The 22316-nt window shown below is 40.2% G+C and overlaps 1 protein-coding gene and 2 pseudogenes across 1 annotated transcript in view; 1 reads left to right on the top strand and 2 right to left on the bottom strand.

Annotated features, from left to right (window-relative positions):
- The first annotated feature begins 488 nt into the window (after positions 1 to 488).
- The window catches only part of SFI1 (SFI1 centrin binding protein), a 104841-nt gene continuing 83013 nt past the window's right edge, over positions 489 to 22316 (top strand). The window contains exons 1-3 of the mRNA XM_086682034.1: positions 489 to 888; positions 1020 to 1247; positions 10178 to 10301. Coding sequence (XP_086538160.1) covers positions 10204 to 10301 — 98 coding nt within the window. The 5' untranslated portion in view covers positions 489 to 888; positions 1020 to 1247; positions 10178 to 10203. The remainder of the gene's footprint in view (positions 889 to 1019; positions 1248 to 10177; positions 10302 to 22316) is intronic.
- LOC147575398 (putative dispanin subfamily A member 2d pseudogene) lies at positions 10728 to 11292 on the bottom strand (annotated as a pseudogene).
- Positions 19135 to 19514, bottom strand: LOC112870257 (small ribosomal subunit protein uS10 pseudogene; annotated as a pseudogene).

Raw genomic sequence — 22316 nt, 5'->3', positions numbered from 1 at the left:
TGCTCTCTCCACCAGAAATCTCATGTGCTTTCAAATGTTTTATAAAGCATAGGAGAAAAGCATACAAAGATGCCCCACCTACTTTCTCTCACCCCTATTTTTAAAAGATCGGAATAGACTCATTTAAAAAAATTTAACGACTATTTACTAACAATTAGTGATTGCTAATTACAATTTTAAAGGAAGAGTTAAGAGAAGATACCAGCTGGGGATAAATTAAATTCGGGGGCTGCGGAAAGACCTCTCCCTCCCTCACCCTTCCAGATTGACTACGTCCCTGGTCCACGCGTGCGCGCCCTAGTCCTTGGGAGCTGGCTCGCACTCCCTGGGAACGCACCGTGGAGAACCAAGAGCCAGAGAGGCTCACGCGGTAGCCTGAAGGTGGGGGGTGGGGGGAGGAGAACCTTCGTCATCGTGGGCCACCAGACGGAAACCTCATACCTAGTGCTTGCCGCACGAGGCGTAGCTCCGAGATCCGCTTCGAAACAGCTCCTACCCTTGTCTAAAAGTAGCTGTAGGAAGCTGAGCTGTGAAAGAAGCGAATGGGCCAGGAGGCCGAAAACTCTCCTTGGGGTTGCCCAAACGATGCATTCCCCCCCACACCTTGGGACCAGCTCGGCATTGCAGGTGCCCCTCGACTGCCAGAGGGAGGCGTGTCATCTACCGGACGGAGGCTGCGCGAACTACAGGGTCCCAGATGGGGCGTCTCACACGCTCGCCGCGTCACCGTGGAGACGGAGGCGGGGCCGGCGTAAGACTCCAGAGCAGAGGCGCGGGAAGCGCCGAGGCAGGCGGTGGCCGCGGGGGGGCTAGGGCAGCGCCAGCTACGTCTGCCCACTCCCGCCGGGGCTTCTGGAGGCGCGAGGCCTGAGGGCTCGGCTTGTCCAGGTATGAGGCTGGATCGAATCGTCCCCAGCTTGTGAGTGGCTCGGCCTCCTCGGTTGGGCGGCGAGAGCATGTCCCTCCGAGTTGGGCCCAGTAACCTACTCTCCTCTCTGAGCCTCCGCTTCCTTCCCTAGAAGTAAGTGCAAGCGGTGCTGCCTACCCACTGACTGTGATTCGGGTGTGGAAGAGGTGTGAAGAGAGCGCGTAGGACTCGCGGAATCCGCCTTTCTCGCCCAGCGCGGAGCTCGCGTCCTTCTCGTCCGGGGCTGCTTCCGGTCAGCGACTTGTTGCTCAGGCCCCGGGGCGCCGCATCCTCCCGCGATTCTGGTGCGCTGAAGGCGGGTTTGGGTGCGTGCGTCCGGGTAAGGCTCTTTAGCTTGCGCGGTTCCCTGCTGCGTGGCCGGGCCAGGGACTTCTGTGCACAGACCTCGGGTCCCCGTCTGATCCCCGAAGGGCCCAACAGAGCAAAAACCGTGAAGCCTCTCCAGCAGTGGGAGACCAATGAATGCTTCGTTTTTATTTCATAAGAGGCTAGTCAGGTTTCCTGTCAACCTCTGTGTAGATGCAGTCAATGTTGAACGGATGGTGTTAGGGACGTGAGTACCAGCCCTACAGCTTAGCTAGTTACCTCAATTAGATACTTCGTTGGTAAAATGAAATGGCTACCGCCCGTTCAGGTGGTTGTTAAAAAGCAGGTAATTAATGAAAAATGCTTAGCACCATCTATACTTGGCACAGAGTACCCGCTTCATTAGTGGTGTTTTGTTTTGTTTTGTTTTTGGTCTATTCGTTTTAGATTTAGTGGTACCCGCCTAAGTGCGTTGAAGGTATGAGACTTCTAATGTCAGAGAAGCCTTCCTGGAAGAAGTAGTTGAAACTTATTCTGGGGCTTAAGATATAAATATAGTCCTTTCTTCGCTTTTCTTTCGTAGGATCACTCATTTCTCATTGTTAGCAGCCACAAAATACTGTAGAAACTTCTTTAAGAAGTTAACTTCGTCGGAAGGACATGCTCTCGCCGCTCAACCGAGGAGGCCGAGCCCTCAGGCCTCGCGCCTCGAGAAGACCCGCCGGCAGTGGGCAAATATACGTGATTTTTAAAAACTAATATTAAAAGTTTGTAATAGAAAATAGCCCTATTCCCCAGTTATAATATCCATTCTGCTAGCTCTTTCTCTGGCTCTTCTAGAACTTGGAAGTAAATATCCTTATGGGTGATATTTCCTGATTTTTTAGTTTTACACATAAAGTATTGACTGCTTCTTGTGGAAGATAAGTGCTTAGCTCAGTTTTCCTTCCATCGTATCGCCATTGTGGTTATGTGTTAATTTAATGTTAAATTAATGGTCGGGGCTCCCGGGTGGCTCAGTTGGTTAAGCATCTGACTCTTGGTTTTGGACTCAGGTCTGATCTCATGGTTGGTGAGTTTGAGCCCCGCATCAGGCTCTGCACTGATGGTGAGGAGCCTGCTTGGGATTCTCTTTATCTCCCTCTCTCTCTCTCTGCCCCTCCCCCGCTCAGGTGTGCACGCACACGCTCTCTTTCTCTCTCTCTCAATAAATAAATAAACCTAGCAAAAAATTTTTTTTAAATTAATGATCAATGTTCTATAACATTTCATAGCTAAATCAAATAGAGTACTGCAACTCTTTCTTGTCCATCCCATTATTTTTTCTGAGAATTAATAATTATCTTCTTTTCTCATTTGCCTGGTATTCCATACACAGATCACTACTTTTTTTTTTTCTGAGTGATTCAGCATTTCTTTTATGCCTATCAGTAATTTTCTGCAAAATTACTCTAAAAATGTCAATTTCCTCTCTTTCTTGGAGATCCTCCTCTTCTCTAATCTGAACTGGTTGCTCTGCGCCTGCTGTACTCAGTTCTAATCTGGAGACTTCTTTTCACATCTATCCTGGGATTTTCTTCTTTTTGATATTGTATTGAATTCATTCTTGCCTGTATTCCCGTTTTTTCCCCCTTAATTTGCTTCCTTGGTTTTTGGGATACCTTTTCCTGTAATAACTGCTACTTCTACTTCCTCCTTCTCTTTTTCTTCCTTAAACAGCTTTATTGTGATGTAAGTCACATATGATACAATTCACTAATTGAAAGTGTTCAGTATTTTTTAAATCTACTGTTATGCAACCATCTCACCATACTCAATTTTAGAACATTTTCACCATCCAAAAAAGAAACCCTTATTTGTTAGTAGTAATTCCCTTTTCCCTTCAATCCTCCCAGCCCTAGACAGCCAGGAATTTACTTTATGACTCATAGATTTATCTGTTCTGGACATTTCATATAATTGGAATTGTATGATGTTATAGGTCTTTGTAATTGGCTTCTTTCACTTACCATGTTTTAGCATGCAACCATATTTTAACATGTAACAGTACTGTGTTTCTTTTTATGGTTGCATAATATTTCATGGTATGGTTATACCATATTTTGTTTGCCCATCCATGAGTTGATGGACATTTGGGTTTTCACTTTTTTGGTTATTATTAATGTCGCCGTGAACATTCATGTACAAGTTTTTGTATAGATGTTTGTTTTCAGTTCTTTTGGCTACGTACATAGGAATGGAACTGCTGGATCGAATGGTAACTGTATTTATCTTTTAGAGGAACTGCCAGTTTTCCAAAGTGGCTTGCACCTTTTTATATTATCACCATCAGTGTATGAGGGTTTCACTTTCTCTACATCCTCACCAACACTTATTATCTTTTTGTCTTTTTATTTTGAAGTTTAATCTCTACACCCAACATGGGACTTGAATTCAAGACCCTGAGATCACATTGCTCCCTCCAACTGAGCCAGCCAGGTGCCCTAATCTTTGTCTTTTTGATTACAGCCATCCTAATGGTTATCTTATTTGATTTGCATTTTCCTGATGGCTAATAATGTTGAACATCTGTAATGTGCTTATTGGCCATTTATGTATTTTCTTTGGAGAAATGTCTATTCATATCCCTTGTCCATTTTTAAATTGGGTTTTTTTTTTTATGGAGTTGTAGGAATTTTTAAAAATATAAACTAGATGTGTCTCTTAGCAGATCTGCAAATATTTTCTCCCATTCAGTGAGTGGTGTTTTCACTTCCTTGATGGTGTCCTTTGAAACACAACTGTTTTTAATTTTGACAATGTCTAGTTTTCCTGTAACTTCTCAAGAACCGGGTAGCCTAAGCTTTTTCTCCCTGCACGTGGGAAAAAGTGTTTGATCTACTCTGACATTTAGCCTCTCTGCAGGACCTCTCATCTGAGGATTTATTTCAATTTTGAGAGACTTTCTTCTTATTTCTTTGATCATGTCTTCCTCTTTCACTCTCATCTCTCTCTGGAATACCTGCTAGTTGCATATCTGATCCCCTGGATTGAGCCTCTGATTTTCTAACTTTTTTTTTCCTTTTGTCATTCCCCCCTCCCTTTCTCTTTCTGGGACATTTCTTCAATGTTATCAGCCACCTTCTAATGTTTTAGCTCTCCTGTTTCTTGTTCTTCTTTTGTTTTCTTTTAAATAACCCTTATTTTAGGGGCTCCTGGGTGGAGCAGTTGGTTAAGCGTCCGACTTCAGCCAGGTCACAATCTCGCGGTCCGTGAGTTCGAGCCCCGCGTCAGGCTCTGGGCTGATGGCTCAGATCCTGGAGCCTGCTTCCGATTCTGTGTCTCCCTCTCTCTCTGCCCCTCCCCCGTTCATGCTCTGTCTCTCTCTGTCCCCAAACAAACAAACAAACAAACAAACAAAAAACCCTTATTTTATTCAATGGATTATATTATTCTATAGTATGTACTCTTTATGTTTTTGAGGATATTAACTATAAGAGTTGTCTTTTTGTTGTTGGTGGTTTTTTCTTGTGTTCCCCATATTGTCTTTGTTTCATCCAGAATTTTAAGAAACATTTTGTTATGAAATGTTTCAAGCACTTATAATATGTACCCATCACAGAGAAACCCCCCCCATATACCTTTATCCACGTTTACTACTTTCCCTCCCATTTTAAAAAGTCTTTTCCTTCATGATGGTTGCAAGATGGGGTTTTTTCAACCCTACCTCTTCCACATTTCTCAGTGAACATTCTGTGTATGGATGAGCGCTCCCTTCTCCCACATGTATCTGTCTCTTCATTTGTTTATTTTCAGCATTGACTCATGAATAGCCATTTTATTCTATGGGTTTTATTACTGTCCTTAACAATTTTAGTGCTCAAATTTATCCTATCTTATCTGTAATTTTTTTGGTATATTCTGTAAAAGATGAGGTGCTGTTTTAAAAAACAACCAACACTGCTATCACAGTAAAAACCTTAATGGTAATTCCTTAATAACTTATTAAAATATTTTTTAGTGTAGAAAAAGTTTAGGGGTGCCTGGTTGGCTCAGTCAGTTAACCTTCTAACTTTGGTTCAGGCTATGATCTTATGGTTAGTGAGTTCGGGCCCTGCATCAGGCTCTCAGCTGTCAGCACAGAGCCTGCTTCAAATCCTCTGTTCCCCTCTGTCTCTGCCCCTCCCCTGCTCATGTGTTCTCTCTCTCTCTCTCTCAAAAAAAAAAAAAAAAAAAGTTTAAATGTCCCTGATTGTTCCATGTTTTTTTAAGTTTATTTTTCTTTTTTCTTTTTTCTTTTTTAAAGTAGGCTTCTTGCCCAGTGTGGAGCCCAAAGTGGGGCTTGAACTCATAACACTGAGTTCAAGACCTGAGCCGAATTAAGAGTTGGATGCTTAACCAGTGGACCCACTCAGGTGCCCCCAAAGTTTATTTATTTATTTTTAATAATCTCTACACCAGCGTCGGGCTTGGACTCACAACCCCAGGATCAAGGATCACACACTCTTCCAACTGAGCCAGCCAGGCATCCCTGTTTCATGTTTTTTGTCTGACAGTTGGTTTGTAGTTAGATTGTTAAAATCAAGGTCGAAAATCAAGATCCAAAGTCAAAGTCCATATGTTGCATTTGGTTGCTATGCATCTTAAGTGTCTTTTTTTTTTTTTTTTAATTTTTAAATTTTTTTTTTTCAACGTTTATTTATTTTTGGGACAGAGAGAGACGGAGCATGAATGAGGGAGGGGCAGAGAGAGAGGGAGACACAGAATCGGAAACAGGCTCCAGGCTCTGAGCCATCAGCCCAGAGCCTGATGCGGGGCTCGAACTCACGGACCGCGAGATCGTGACCTGGCTGAAGTCGGACGCTTAACCAACTGCGCCACCCAGGCGCCCCTAATTTTTAAAGTAATCTCTACCCCCAACGTGGGGCTTGAACTCACAATCCAAGATTGAGTCACATGTTCCCCTGACTGAGCCAGTGAGGCACCCCTTTAGTGTCTTTTAATGTAGAAGTTTCCCTCTCTTTCCTTTGCTGTTCACTTATTGAAGGAACTGGTTGTTAGTCTTGCGGTTTCCTACATCATTGATTTTGCAGATTGCAGAATCATTTTTATTTGTTCCCTCCATTTTTTATAAGCTGGTACTTCATTGTAGATGAGGCTTGTTGATATTTAGATTCAAGTTCTTGGCAGGAATACGTCATAGGTTGTGGCACTTCCTCAGATTCCTGTTTTTGGAATTGGAGGTCACATCTTATTGGAGGTCACATCTACATGTCTTGTGATTCTTGATTGTCCATGCGTACTTAAGTGTCAGCAACTGAGAAATGATTTGGAAGCTCCTAGTGTCTGAGCAGGACTTGTAGGTTTGTGAGCTTTTCTCTAAGGGCAAGCCTACGTTTTCACTGAGGGAGGTGGGCACGGGTATGAGAATCTTTAGGGCTGTTCGTTCTTAGCATCTTCTGCAAAAATTCTTCCCATCTCTCCTGACTCCTTCCCATCTTCCCATCTCCTCCCTGATTGGGAGGTACCAGTCTAGCTGTCAGAATTCTGGAAGCAGAGTGTGGAGAAGGAGTTGGATACCCTGTCTGGCAGGGGTTGGGAGGAGACCAGGGCCCCCAAATGCTCACCATATAGACTTTCATTCAGTCCCCTCATTTGTGGCCTATAGCTATGATTGTGGGAGCCATTCCTTATTCCTTCTAGTTCTCAGCTCTTCTGGGATTCTATGGGCCTGCTGTCTTTTGTATCCCACACTGTAGATATTCACTTCTCAAAATGTTAGGCCAGTTAATTTTCCTCCTTTTTCTTGCAAAGATTTGTGGAAATCTTTTCTATGATCTCTTCTCCTATCTCTTGGACCTTAGGGTTTATACCCTTTTATCCTTTACTATCATCTTAGGATGTCAATATATAGGTTTAACTGGGAGTCCACCCCTACTAATCTTGTTTTTCTTGGATTATCTTTTGTATTTGGTTATTATGTGTATTCCAACTCAGGAGCAAGTTCATATTCATACATACCCTTACTGAGATCTGTCTGGGTCTTTCCGGTATTTATATATCTCATCTGTCAAGTTCCAGACATTGCTTTAGATATTGGAGATATAGTGGTAAGAAGGTCAGATATGTTTCTGTTTTCCTGTTTTCATGGGATTTATATTCTAGTAGGGAAAGCAGATAGTCACAAGTAGTTGGAATGTTGGCACAGAGTATATAACAAAAGGGAATCTTTGGCCGCAGATAATATTCCATGGAATCATTATAACAAGACATATACCCAAGGCAATGACCCATTTATTATAACAGTATTTAGCCAAAAATCCCTATTTGATTATCCTTTAATTTACAGAAATAGTCGCTAATGGTGACCTTTGTTACTTGGAATGTGATACTAGAAAGAGTAGGAGGACAAATGTTTGATGTCAGTAAGGACTATTTTTTGTACAGATTAACTCTCTTCTCTAGCTAATTCCTTTTCTGATTGTCATTGAAATATATGACCTTGATTATAAGGGTGATTTTATTCTTTTAGAATGAATGTCTTTTTACGAATGCCTCACAATTACTCGACATAGGACAAGTCCACCCTATTAGCTTTTCCTCCACCATGTACTTAAATCTTACTCCTTTGTCTTACTACTTGAATTAGTTTCCAAAGGCTGCTGTGACAAAATGGTATACACTGGGTGGCTTAAAAACAACAGAAATGTATTGTCTCATAGTTCTGGAAGCCAGAAATCTGAAATCAAGATGTCAACAGGGCCATCCTCTTTCTGAAGGCTCTGGAAGAGGGTCTGTTCCATGTGCTTTTCTTAGCCCTTGGTGTTCCTTGCCAGCAGCCCTTGGTGTTCCTTGGCTTATGGACACATCATTCCAGTCTCTGCTTTCATCATCACATGCTGTTCTCCCTGTGTGTCTGTATTCACATGGCATTCTCCTTTTGTGTATATCTGTCCCTGTTTCTCATCTTTGTTTATAAGGATGCCAATCATATTGGATTAAGGGCCCACCTTATTCCAGTGTGATCTCATCTGAATTACATCTGCAAAGATTCTATTTCCAAATCAGGTCACATTCATAGGTACTAGGGGTTGGGACTCTAGCATATCTTTGGGGAGGACGCAATCCAACCCACAACATGGCTAGTGTTTGCATCAAGAAATAAATAAGGGGTGCCTGGGTGGCTCAGTCGGTTGAGCGGCTGACTTAGACTCAGGTCATGATCTCGTGGTTTGTGAGTTCAAGCCCCATGTCGGGCTCTGTGCTGACAGCTCAGAGCCTGGAGCCTGCTTCACATTCTGCCTCTGTCTTTTTCTCTCTGCCCCTCCTCTGCTCTCTCTCTCTCTCTCCTATAAATAAACATTAAAGAAAAAAAGAAATAAATAAAAACATGTTACTTAGTTTGTAATGAATATAACTAGTAGAAATTATCACCCACTGAAAATGGGGACTGTATATAGTAATTTACTATTGACCAAAAACTGCCTGGAGATTCTTTTTTTTTTTTTAATTTATTTAAATTTATTTTTTATTTTAACTTGTTTTATTTTTTATTATTTTTTTAAATTTACATCCAAATTAGTTAGCATATAGTGCAACAATGATTTCAGGAGTAGATTCCTTGGTGCCCCTCACCCATTTAGCCCATCCGCCATCCCACAACCCCCCCCATAACCCTCAGTTTGTTTTCCATATTTATGAGTCTCTTCTGTTTTGTCCCCCTCCCTGTTTTTATATTATTTTTGTTTCCCTTCCCTTAACGTTCATCTGTTGTGTCTCTTAAAGTCCTCATATGAGTGAAGTCATATGATTTTTGTCTTTCTCTGACTGACTAATTTCACTTAGCATAATACCTTCCAGTTCCATCCACCTAGTTGCAAATGGCAAGATTTCATTCTTTTTGATTGCTGAGTGATACTCCACTGTATATATATACCACATTTTCTTTATCCATTCATCCATCGATGGGCATTTGGGCTCTTTCCATACTTTGGCTATTTTTGATAGTGCTGCTATAAACATGGGGGTACATGTGTTCCTTCAAAACAGCACCCCTGTATCCCTTGGATAAATACTTAGTAGTGCAATTGCTGGGTCATAAGGTAGTTCTGTTTTTAGTTTTTTGAGGAACCTCCATACTGTTTTCCACAGTGGCTGCACCAGCTTGCATTCCCAGCCTGGAGATTCTTAAAAAAAATTTTTTAATGTTTATTTTTGAGAGAGAGAAACAGAGTGTGAATAGGGGAGGGGCAGAGAGAGAGGGAGACACAGAATCTGAAGTAGGCTCCAGGCTCTAAGCTGTCATTACAGAGCCTGACATAGGGCTCAAACTCACGAACCACGAGATCATGACCTGAGCCGAAGTCGGACACTTAACAAACTGAGCCACCTAGACGCCCTTCTGGCTTGGAGATTCTTATACGTAACAACCAATTAGTCTAGGCAAAAAATAAGAAATCTTGTCTTCTGCTGGTGTTCTTATGAAGGGAAGTTGGAGGTCTTGTAACATCACCTGGACAGGAAGAATGAGCCACTTACAGCCTTTTTTTTTTTTTAATGTTTGTTTATTTAGAGAGAGCAAGCATGAGTTGGGGAGGGGCAGAGAGGGAGGGTGAGAGAATCCCAAGCAGGCTCTGCACTGACAGCATGGAGCTCTACCCTGGGCTTGATCTCAGGAGCCATGAGATTATGACCTGAGCCAAAATCAAGAGTTGGATGCTTAACTGGCTGAGCCATCCAGGGGTGCTGCCAGTTATAGCCTTTTGGTGTCATTTTCTCTCCTCCCAGTTTCCTTTCTTATAACTTTTCAAAAATGCAAGTAAAAAAAATTCAGACTTGCTATGTTCATCTGTTGTTGAGTTAAGGGAGGGCAGGAGATTAGAAGCTGGCATGTACCTGTTCAGAAATGTGGCTGCTAATAGGTTTCAGGTAATTTACTCTCCTTTTCCTTCTTTTTCTTAAAAGGGGAAGATAAAAGACTTTTTTGATTCATGAAGAATCTGCTCACTAAGAAGCATATATCAAGCCGCTGGTCAAATTTCCATACAAAAGGAATTAAGCAGAGAATGCAGAGGAAGGTGGACTCTAGGTGAGTAATAGGACTTGACAAAAAAAAAAAAAAAAAGATAACTGAAATTATGGCCCGTATAAAAACCTGTAAACATTTTGTCTATAAAAATAATAAATAATAAATAAGTAGTTTTTTTTTCCTAAATCATGAATGGTGAGAAAGGAACTTCAGGTAAGGATTTTTTTGTTGTTTTAGGTTTCTCATCTAGAATGTAGAGTATAATGCACATTTCATACTTTATGTTACAGTTCAAAACCATTTTGAGTGTGTGAAAATATCTGTCATTAAAATTTTTATTTTGAGCAAGAATGACGATTTTCCCGTGGAAGTTATCCACCCCCCCCCCCCCCACACACACACAAGTGCTTTATTGAATTCAATTGTAGACTGACATGTATATAAAATGCTGTGGAAGGAGTGAGAGCCTCAGGCTATTGGCAGCTGCTAATAGCTTCTGTAATGTTTTATGATCTCTGAAATTGCTTCGAAAATTGTCAGTGAGCCAGTGGTGAAAGTAATAATGTATTGTAATGGTCAGAAGGAGGCCCAAGCCCAGGACCCAGATGTTCAGGCACTTGGTGGTGGAGGTGTAGACCTGGGCCCCAGCATCACCCGCCATCTTTCGGTACTTAGACTTCATGAAGTAGGTGAATGCCATGAAGGCCAGGCAGCACAAGTTCATGAAGACTGTGTTGAACAGGGACCAGACAATGTGGACGGGCACCTATGTCTTGATGTGAATCACAGTAGTTGCCACAGGACCTGAGCTCTGGGGCACCCTGAGTACAGCCACCTTATGCTTCATCTTGAACATCTCATATGTTGTGGGGACACTGGTGTGAGTGCCAGGGAAGAAGGGCTGGGAATTGCTGTTTGTGGTGCAAGACGGAGCAGCTGTGGTCCGGATGCTGGATGGTGCTCTGGGCCCTCCCTTTCCCCAGGAGTTTTGATTTCTCTTAACATTCCTTTTTTGGTGTTTGGGGAATCCTGAGGTTAGAAGTTCTAACATTAAGGCTCACTGGCTGTTGTATCTTTCTCCTACTTCTTACCATGGTTGCTTATAGCCTATACTAAGGTTCTTTTGATTCCAAATAGCAGAATCAGCTCTGGCTAACCTTGACGAAAGGAAGGAATTTACGAGAAAGACTGCGGTTTACTAACCAAGCTGAGCCGCCCAGGGTCTCCTCCTTTATAATTCTTTTAATTTATGAGAAGTCAGTGGTAATGCCCTCTCTTTTATTCCTACTTTTAGTGATCTATATCTTCTCTCTCTCTCTTTTTTTCCCTAGCTTGTCAATTTTGTTGAAGGGTTGTTACGGTTATACTCTTTTTTCCTTAAGCTAATTTGAACTGGGTTTTTACTGCTTGTAGCCGATGATGCTAACTAACCTGTAGAAATTTTTTATAGAATCTATTAGGCCTTGGGGGCAAGGTAGAAGCCAGGGTATAATGGGAGAAACCTATTCAGCAGTGGTTTGGACTCTTCCTCTGAGTGGTCCTTATTGGTACTTCAGCCTCCAAAGCCTGTTCAGTCTGTATCTCAGCTCAAAATTCAGTCCTGGGAGAATGAATCTGGTTGGTCCGGTGTGACTCAGGTTTCTTCTTCTGTCCTAATCCACTGGGACTTGGAGGAGGGTCACAAGAGTTCCAGCATAGCTGCTGAGGTCTGCCCTTCCTGATCCCACAGAAAAGGGATCCAGCACCCTGACTATGTTTACTGTATAATCTGTAGAGTACTCTGCAGGCCTGCCTTATTTCATCCTCTGAAGCAAGTTAACCATGGCTTAAAATGAAGTTCTGTGACCTCTAACTCTTGTTTAGTTTCGCTAATTACTGTACTGCTTTAGATGTGGGACCTTGAGAAGGGAATATGTTTGCTTAAAAAAAAAAATTAAACTGTTAGATATAACACAGGTGCAGAAAGGTGCATAAAGTGTACTGTTAATTATATAATTTTGAAATAAACATGTAATCATCATCCCCCACCCCGGGTAAAGAAATAGCATATTGTCAATACCTCAGAAGTCACTTTTACGTATCCTTTCCTTTTTTTTTTTTTAAAAAAAATAGTGATTTTTTTTTTTTTTTTACATATCCTTTCCTAATCACACCCACTCCTTCTTTCCTAGAGTAAACCACTGTTCTACCTTAATAGTAATCATTTTCTCAAATTTGTTTACATTTTTACCAGTTAAGTTGCATTACCAAATAATATAGTTTAGTTTGGCCTCTGCCTTTATATAAATGAAATTGTATGTATTCTTTTGTGTCTCGAATTTTTTCTCTCAAGATTTTTTTTTAATGTTGATTTATTTATTTTGAGAGAGAGAGAGTAAGGGGAGCAGGGGAGGGGCAGAGGGAGAATCCCAAGCAGGCTCTGCCCTGACAGTGCAGAGCCCAGTGTTGGGCTTGAACTCACAAACCATGAAACCATGACCTGAGCTGAAACTGAGTCACACCCTTAATCGACTGAGCCACCCACCCAGGTACCTCTCTCAAGGTTTCAAGATTCCTTCATGTTATTGTCTATAGTTGTAGCTTGCTCATTTTTCTTGTTCTATAATACCACATTATAAGAATATTCCACAATTTATCCATTCTGTTGATGGGCATTTGGGCTGTTTCCAGTTTTTGAACATGATGAACACTCTCATGTGCATAGTTTAGCACACAGTGGTTCTCAAGTTTGAGCCTGCATCAGAATGCCATGGTGGGCTTGGTAAACAGGATTGCCGGATTCTACCATCAGTTTCTGATTCAGTAGGTCTGGAGTCATGCTCAATTTGTATTTCAAGTAAGTTCTCGGTTGATGCTGTTGGTCCAGGGGTCACACTCTGATAACCATTATTTTAGGTATATAATTGGGAACAGGTTGCTGGTCAAAAGATAAGAGAATCTTCCATTTTGCGAGGTAATGGCTTTGTAAATTGGTTGTACTAGTTTGTGCTCTCACTGACCATGTTTGGATTTGTTACCCCACATCTCACCAACACTGTGCTTTGTGGTGGGGGTGTAGTCATAGCTCACTGTGCTTTATATTTATATTTCCTAATTCCTGTTGCTGTTTAGGACCTATTTTGAGGCATCTGTATCTTCTCCCTCTTTGTGGCTCACTTTTTTCACTCTGGTATCTTTTGATGAATTACAGTGTTTTAAACTTTAACTTAGTAAAAATGATCGGTCTTTTTTATATATCTTTTCTGTCATGTTTTAAGGGATCTTTTCATTTCCTGAGGTCATGAAGATACTCTGTATTGCCTTCACTGCTTTATTATTTTGCCATTCATACTTCTTTCTCTAGACCATTTGAAAGTGATTTTTGTGTGTCATGTGAGTTTCTTTTTTTTCCATGTGGATATCCAGTTGTGCCAGCACAGTTTACTGGAAGGACTTCTCTGTATCCTCACCTTTATCATTCATCAAGGGTCCATTTAAGCTAAGGTCTGTTTCTGGGCTTCTACTTTGTGCCCGTGGTTGATTTGTCTCTGCTACAAAATCACTGTGTCCTGATTATATAGCTTGACAGTAAAGCCTGAGATTTAAATTTAAGTAAGGTCTCACCTAGTAATTTTTTTAATTTTTTTTTTTTCCTGAGAGAGCATGCCTGAGCAAAGGAGGGGCAGAGGAAGAGAGAGAATCCTAAGCTCTCCACACTGGGTGTGGAGCCTGATGTGGGGGTCAGCCTCATTGATTGTGAGACCATGAGACCAGGACCAGAGCCTTTTTTTTTTTTTAAGTTTATTTATTTATTTTTGAGAGAGACCAAGCAGGGGAGGGGTAGAGAGAGAAGGAGAGAGAGAATCCAAAGCAGGCTCCACACTGTCAGCACAGAGCCTGACATGGGGCTCGGATTTACAAACCATGAGATCATGACCTGAGTTGGATGCTTAACCAACAGCTACCAGGCACCCTGAGCCTTTTTGTATTTTTCAGTTTTTTTAAATGTTTGTTCGTTTGTTTATTTTTAAGTTTTAACTTTATTTATTTTTAATTTACATCCAAATTAGTTAGCATATAGTGCAACAATGATTTCAGGAGTAGATTCCTTGGTGCCCCTTACCCATTTAGCCCATCCGCCCTCCCACACCTCCTCCTGTAACCCTCTGTTTGTTCTCCATATGTATGAGTCTCTTATGTTTTGTCCCCCTCCCTGTTTTTATATTATTTTTGTTTCCCTTCCCTTATGTTCATTTGTTGTGTCTCTTAAAGTTCTCATATGAGTGAAGTCATATGATATTTGTCTTTCTCTAATTTCCCTTAGTATAATACCCTCCAGTTCCATCCACGTAGTTGCAGATGGCAAGATTTCATTCTTTTTGATTGCTGAGTAATACTCCATTGTATATATATATACCACATCTTCTTTATCCATTCATCCATCAGTGGACATTTGGGCTCTTTCCATACTTTGGCTATTGTCTGTAGTGTTGCTATAAACATGGGGGTGCATGTGTTCCTTTGAAACAGCACCCCTGTATCCCTTGGATAAATACCTAGTAGTGCAATTGCTGGGTCATAAGGTAGTTCTATTTTTAGTTTTTTGAGGAACCTCCATACTGTTTTCCACAGTGGCTGTACCAGCTTGCATTGCCACCAACAATGCAAAAGAGATCCTCTTTCTCCGCATCTTCACCAACATCTGTTGTTGCCTGAGTTGTTAATGTTAGCCATTCTGACAGGTGTAAGGTCGTATCTCATTGTGGTTTTGATTTGTATTTTCCTGATGATGAGTGAAGTTGAGCATTTTTTCATGTGTCAGTTGGCCATCTGGATGTCTTCTATGGAGAAATGTCTGTTCATGCCTTTTGCCCATTTCTTCACTGGATTATTTATTTTTTGGATGTTGAGTTTGATAAGTTCTTTATAGACTTTGGATATTAACCCTTTATCTGATATGTCATTTGCAAATATCTTCTCCCATTCTGACGGTTGCCTTTTATTTTTGCTGATTGTTTCCTTCACTAGGCAGAAGCTTTTTATTTTGATGAGGTCCCAGTAGTTCATTTTTGCTTTTGTTTCCCTTGCCTCTGGAGACATGTTGAGTAAGAAGTTGCTGCGGCGAAGATCAAAGAGGTTTTTGCCTACTTTCCCCTCAAGGATTTTGATGGCTTCCTGTCTTACATTTAGGTCTTTCATCCATTTTGAGTTTATTTTTGTGATGGTGTAAGAAAGTGGTCCAGGTTCATTCTTCTGCATGTCGCTGTCCAGTTTTCCCAGCACCACTTGCTGAAGAGACTGTCTTTATTCCATTGGATATTTTTTCATGCTTTGTCAAAGATTAGTTGGCTACACGTTTGTGGGTCCATTTCTGGGTTCTCTATTCTGTTCCATTGATCTGAGTGTCTGTTCTTGTGCCAGTACCATAGTGTCTTGATGATTACAGCTTTGTAGTATAGTTTGAAGTCTGGGATTGTGGTTACCTCCTGCTTTGGTTTTCTTTTTCAAGATTGCTTTGGCTATTTGGGGTCTTTTCTGGTTCCATAAAAATTTTAGGATTGTTTGTTATAGCTCTGTGAAGAATGCTGGTGTTATTTTGATAGGGATTGCATTGAATATGTAGATTGCTTTGGGTAGTATTGACATTTTAACAATATTTGTTCTTCCAATCCATGAGGATGGAATCTTTTTCCATTTTTTTGTGTCTTCTTCAATTTCTTTCATAAGCTTTCTATAGTTTTCAGCATATAGATTTTTCACCTCTTTGGTTAGATTTATTCCTAAGTATTTTATAGTTTTTGGTGCAATTGTAAATGGGATCGATTCCTTGATTTCTCTTTCTGTTGCTTCATCGTTGGTATATAGGAATGCAACCGATTTCTGTGCATTGATTTTATATCCTGTCACTTTGCTGAATTCATGAATCAGTTCTGGCAGTCTTTTGGTGGAATTTTTAGGGTTTTCCATACAGAGTATCATGTCATCTGCGAAGAGTGAAAGTTTGACCTCCTCCTAGCCAATTTGGATGCCTTTTATTTTTTTGTGTTGTCTGATTGCACAGGCTAAGACTTCCAATACTATGTTGAATAACAGTGGCGAGAGTGGACATCCCTGTCTTGTTCCTGACCTTAGGGGGAAAGCTCTCAGTTTTTCTCCATTGAGAATGATATTAGCGTTGGGTCGTTCATATATGGCTTTTATGATCTCGAGGTATGATCCTTTTATCCCTACTTTCTTGAGGGTTTTTATCAAGAAAGGATGCCGTATTTTGTCAAATGCTTTCTATGCATCTGTTTAGAGGATCATATGGTTCTTGTCCTTTCTTTTATTGATATGATGAATCACATTGTTTTGTGGATATTGAACCAACCCTGGGATTTGTATCCCAGGTATAAATCCCATTTGGTTGTGGTGAATAATTTTTTTAATGTGATGTTGGAGCCAGTTGGCTAATATCTTGTTGAGGGTTTTTGCCTCCATGTTCATCAGGGAAATTGGTCTATAGTTCTCCTTTTTGTGGGGTCTCTGTCTGGTTTTGGAATCAAGGTAATGCTGGCTTCGTAGAATGAGTTTGGAAGTTTTTTCCTTCCATTTCTATTTTTTGGGACAACTTCAAGAGAATAGGTGTTAATTCTTCCTTAGATGTTTGGTAGAATTCCCCTGGAAAGTCATCTGGCCCTGGTCTCTTGTTTTTTGGGAGATTTTTGATTACTAATTCGATTTCCTTACTGATTATGGGTCTGTTCAAATTTTCTATTTCTCCCTGTTTTAGTTTTGGTGTTGTGTATGTTTCTAGGAAGTTGTCCATTTCTTCCAGATTGCCCATTTTATTGGCATATAATTGCTCATAATATTCTCTTATTATTGTTTTTATTTCTGCTGTGTTCGTTGTGATCTCTCCTCTTTCATTCTTGATTTTATTTATTTGGGTCCTTCCTTTTTCTTTTTGATCAGACTGCCTAGTGATTTATCAATTTTGTTAATTCTCTTAAAGGACCAGTTTCTGGTTTCATTGATCTGTTCTATTGTTGTTTTTTTGTTTGTTTTTATTTTTTTGGTTTCGATAGCATTGATTTTTGCTCTTATCTTTATTATATCCTGTCTTCTGCTGGTTTGTGGTATGTTTATTTATTTTTGAGAGAGGGTGCATGCATGAGTGGGGGAGGGGAAGAGAGAGAGAGAGAGAGGGAGACAGAGGATCTGAAGTGGACTCTACGCTGACAGCAGAGAGCCCCATGTGGGGCTTGAACTCATAAACCATGAGGTCATGACCTGAGCCGAAGTCAGATGTTTAACCGACTGAGTCACCCAGGTGCCCTCCTAACCTAGTATTTTTAAAAGACTGTCTGTAAGCTATTCTTGATCTTTGCAATTATATATAAGCTTCAGAATCAACTTTCAAGTCTTTTCCCCTTCACATAAAACAAAAACTGTTGGGGTTTTAATTGGGATTACTTTGAAGATATAGATCAGATTGGGAAAAATAATTGTATTTTGGTGAGTCCTAAAATTTTCCCTGTAAGAATGTTTACAACCTTACCCCCCCCCAGTAATCACTACACCCAACATGGGGCTTAAAATCATAACTCCAAGATCAAGAGTCACGTGCTCTACCGACTGAACCAGCCAGGTGCCCCAAATGTTTACAACTTTCGTTAGATTTACTCCTGTGCTTGGTGTTTATGGTTTGAAAACCGTATATAAATCTAAATAGTTTTATTTTTGTTAGTTTATAGAAATACACAGATTCTGAATTTCTGAATTCACACAATCTCCAAAATTTCTTTTCCCCTAAATCTCTTGGTGTTTTCTCAGCACTCTCAGAGTTATTGAGACGTGTAGAGCCTTATAAAATTTGACTTGCTCAACAGGCACATTCTCTACTGAGATGGTACAAGGAATGCTTTGCCCTTTCTTTTCCTTTGTTTTTATTGAGGTATAATTGATGTACAACATTATGTTAGTTTCGGGTATACAGCATAATGATTTCTGTGTATATATTGCAAAATGCTCACTACGGTGTCTAGTTAACATCTTTCATCATACGTAATTACAGAATTTTTTTGTGATGAGAACTTTTAAGATTTACTCTCTTAGCAACTTTCAAATATGCAGTCTAGTGTTATTAACCATAGTCACCATGCTGTACATTATATCCCCATGACTTATTTATTTTATAACTAGCAGTTTGTAGCTTTTGACTCCCGGCACCTGTTTTGACCACCCACCCCACCTCTGGCAACCACCAATCTGTTCTGTGTATCTGTGAGCTTGTTATTTTGTTTTTTGTTTTGTTTTAAGATTCCACATATAAGCAAAATCATATGGCATTTGTCTTTCTCTGTATGACTTGTTTCACTTAGCACAGTGCCCTCAAGGCCACTGATACTGCAAACGGCAGGATTCCATCCTTTTTTATGACTGAAGAATATCCTATTGTATATATTATTACCACAATTTCTTTGGTCATTTACCTGCCAGTGGACACAAGTTATTTCCGTCTTATTCCTTTATAATATATGCTATATATATATACATATGTATATGCTATAGTGAACATGGGGTTGTGTATATCTTTTAAATTTTTTTTTTAACGTTTATTTATTTTTGAGACAGAGAGAGACAGAGCATGAGCGGGGGAGGGTCAGAGCGAGAGGGAGACACAGGATCTGAAACAGGCTCCAGGCTCTGAGCGGTCAGCACAGAGCCTGACGCGGGGCTCGAACTCACGGACCGCGAGATCATGACCTGAGCCGAAGTCGGACGCTTAACCAACTGAGCCACCCAGGCGCCCCGTGTGTATATCTTTTAGAGTTACTTCAGATAAATCCTCAGAAGTGGAATTGCTAGATCATATGGTAGGTCTATTTTTAATTTTTCTTTTACCTTATAATCAATTTATTAAAAAGGTTGATTTAAGCATCTGTAATGGTGATGTCAACCTCAATTCCTGGCTCAATACTGATGAAAGTAATCTGTTTAAAAATCTCAGAAGGATTGTGCAAATCAATGAGTCGCTTATGGATCCTCATATGAAAACGATCTCAAGTCTTAGAACCGTCACCACAAGGAGTTTCTCTTGTAATGATTCTGAGAGTCTTGGTAGGCATCCAAACTGGTCCTTTCACTTTTCTTTTGTGCCTCTGATCAAGTCAGCACATACCTTCTCCAAAGATTTTACATTGTGGCTGGTTATAGTAATTCTAATTTGGAGAATTGCCACCTCTTGTTCCATGGGTGTCTTCCTGGTGTCTTTAGAAGCCATGGCTGTATCATGGCTTCCTGAACGACTTGTTCCTCAATAAGACAAACGGCGATGAGTCAGGAGCAGTCTATCTTAAATTTTTTGAGGAACTTCCATATTGTGTTCCACAGTGGCTCCTGGAGTTTGCATTTCCACCAATAGTGTACAAGGGTGTTGTTTTCTCCACATCCTCACCAACGGTTATTATTTCTTATATTTTTGATACAGCTGTTCTCACAAGTGTGAGGTGGTATCTCATTGTGGGTTTTTAAAAAGTTTATTTATTTATTTAGAGAGAGAGAGAGAAAGTGTGCATGAGTGCAAGGGAAGGGCAAAAGAGAGGGAGAGTCCTAAGAAGGCTCTGCACTGAGAGCAGGCGCTGCACTCAGTGCAGAGCCCAATGTGGGTCTCAGTTTCACAACTATGAGATCATGAGCTGAGATGAAACTAAGAGTCAGTCACTTAACATACTGAGCCACCCAGGCACCGCTCATTGTGGTTTTGGTGTGCATTACCCTGATGATTAGGTATGTTGAGCATCTTTTCATGTACCTGTCCACCATTTGCATGTCTTCTTTGGACACATGTCTATTGAGATTCTCTGCCTGTTGCAAACTATGAGTCTGGAGTTCTCTCTTGTCCTGCAAGAGAGTGGATGCAGAATTGAATAAGAGAAAGGCTAATGTCTGGGAGGAGACAAGAGCCCCGAATGGGATTTTGTCTCTGTATTTATTGAGCTCTCATGATCTTACACATGTGGTGACGTGAAGAAAATAGTCAGGTAGTAATCATTAACTTGTGTGTGTAAAGAGCAAGGGCCTGGGTGGCAAGTGGCATTTGTGATCAGAGCACAATAGTATATTGGTGCCAGATGGAAAGTAGTTTACTATAACGAGTTACTTGTGATCCCATTATAATATCTTGCTAACTAACCTTGGGCACTTTCACCCTGTGGTGGCGACTTTCAGCCTTAAGCTTTTTTAACTCATTTATGTAAGTATAAGGAATTCTTGAACCTGTTTCCCCACATCTGCCCATTTGTAAATTGGATTGTTTTGTTTTTTTATTTTTATTTTTTGCTGTTGAGTTGTAGGAGTTCTTTATATACTTTGGGTATTAACCCCTTATCAGACATATGATTTGCAAATATTTTTTTTCATTCAGTAGATTGTTTTTGCATTTTGATTATTTCAGTTGCTGTGAAGAAGGTTTTTAGTTTGATTTAGTCCCATGTGTTGATTTTTGCTTTTGTTGCTTTTGCTTTTGGTGTCAAATCCAAAAAAATCAGTACTGAGACCAGTGTCAAGGAGCTTACCATTTATGTTTTCTTCTAGGAGTTTTATAGTTCCATGTCTTATGTTCACATCTTTAATTCATTTTGAGTAAATTTTTGTGTATGGTGTAAGATAGTGGTCCAGCTTTATTCTTTTGCATGTAGCTGTCCAGTTTTCCCAACATCATTTATTAAAGAAACTTTCCTCCACTGTATATATTCTTGGTTCCTTTGTCATAAATTAATTGACTATATATGCATGAGTTTATTTCTGGGCTCTCTATTCTGTTTCATTGTTCTGTATGTCTGTTTTTATGCCAATGCCATACTGTTTTGATAACTATAGGTTTGTAATATAGTTTGAAATCAGGGACCAGGGGGTCTCCAGCTTTGTTCTTTTTTCTCAGGATTGCTTTGACTACAAGGTCTTTCTTGGTTCCATACACATTTTAGAATTATTTGTTCTATTTCTGTGAAAAATGCCACAGGAATTTTCATAAGGATTGCATTGAATCTGTAGATGGCTTTGGGTAGTAAAGATATTTTAACAATATTGATTCTTCTGACCCATGTCATGGAGCGTTTGAGGTGACTTGATAGAATACTGCAAGTAACAAGAATCGACTGTATATACATTTTTGATATTGACTTTGTATCAAATAGTCTTGATAGATTCTTATAAATTTTAGTAATATACCTGTAGGTTTTTTGGGGTTTTCTACATGCATAATCATGTCATATGCAAAATGACACTTTATTGCCCCCTCTTTAATCTTTATGACTATAGTTTCTCTTTTGTGCCTTAGTCTGCCAGCCAGGACCTCCAGTACAATGTTGTACAGAAATGGTATTGGTCTTACTTGTCATATTCATAATCTCCAAGGGAAAGCTGTCAGTGTTTCACCTTAAGTATGGTATCTGCATAAGTTTTTCTTAGATAGCCCTCAGTAGATTAAGGCTAGTGTAAGATTTTTGTCATGAATGGTTATTGAAAATTTTTTAGTCAACTCTGTTTTCTGCATCTATTGAAATGACTATATGATTGTCTTTTATTTTTTAAATCTTTATTTAATGTTTATTTAATATTTATTTTGAGAGGGAGAGTATGTGTGCAAGCAGTGGAGGGGCAGAGAGAGAGGGAGATCCCAAACAGGCTATGTGCTGTCACCAAAGAGACTGACACAGGGCTCAAACTCATGAACCATGAACCATGAGCCATGATATCATGACCTGAGCTGAAACCAAGAGATGGATGCTTAACCAACTGAGCCACCCTATATGATTGTCCCCTATATGATTATCTTAATGGTTGATTTTTCTTTTCTTTTCTTTTTTTTAAGGTTTTATTTTTAAGCAGTCCCCACACCCAGTGTGGGGCTTGACCTCACAACCCTGAGAGCAAGAGTTGCACTCTCCACCCACTGAGCCAGCCAAGCTCCCCTTCATGGTTGAATTTTCTAATATTAATTAACCTTCTCTGTTTCTGGAATTAATCCTCCCTCATATTATATTATCCTTTTTCTATGTTGCTGACTTAAGTTGGCTGCTATTTTGTTTAGATTTTTATGTATATATTCAT

Source organism: Puma concolor, chromosome D3 (genome assembly GCF_028749965.1).
Source record: "Puma concolor isolate L17-30 chromosome D3, mPumCon1.1.hap2, whole genome shotgun sequence".
Taxonomy (NCBI): Eukaryota; Metazoa; Chordata; class Mammalia; order Carnivora; family Felidae; genus Puma; species Puma concolor.
The sequence above is the reverse complement of the archived record's forward strand: the minus strand, read 5'-3'. Positions and strand labels throughout refer to the sequence as shown.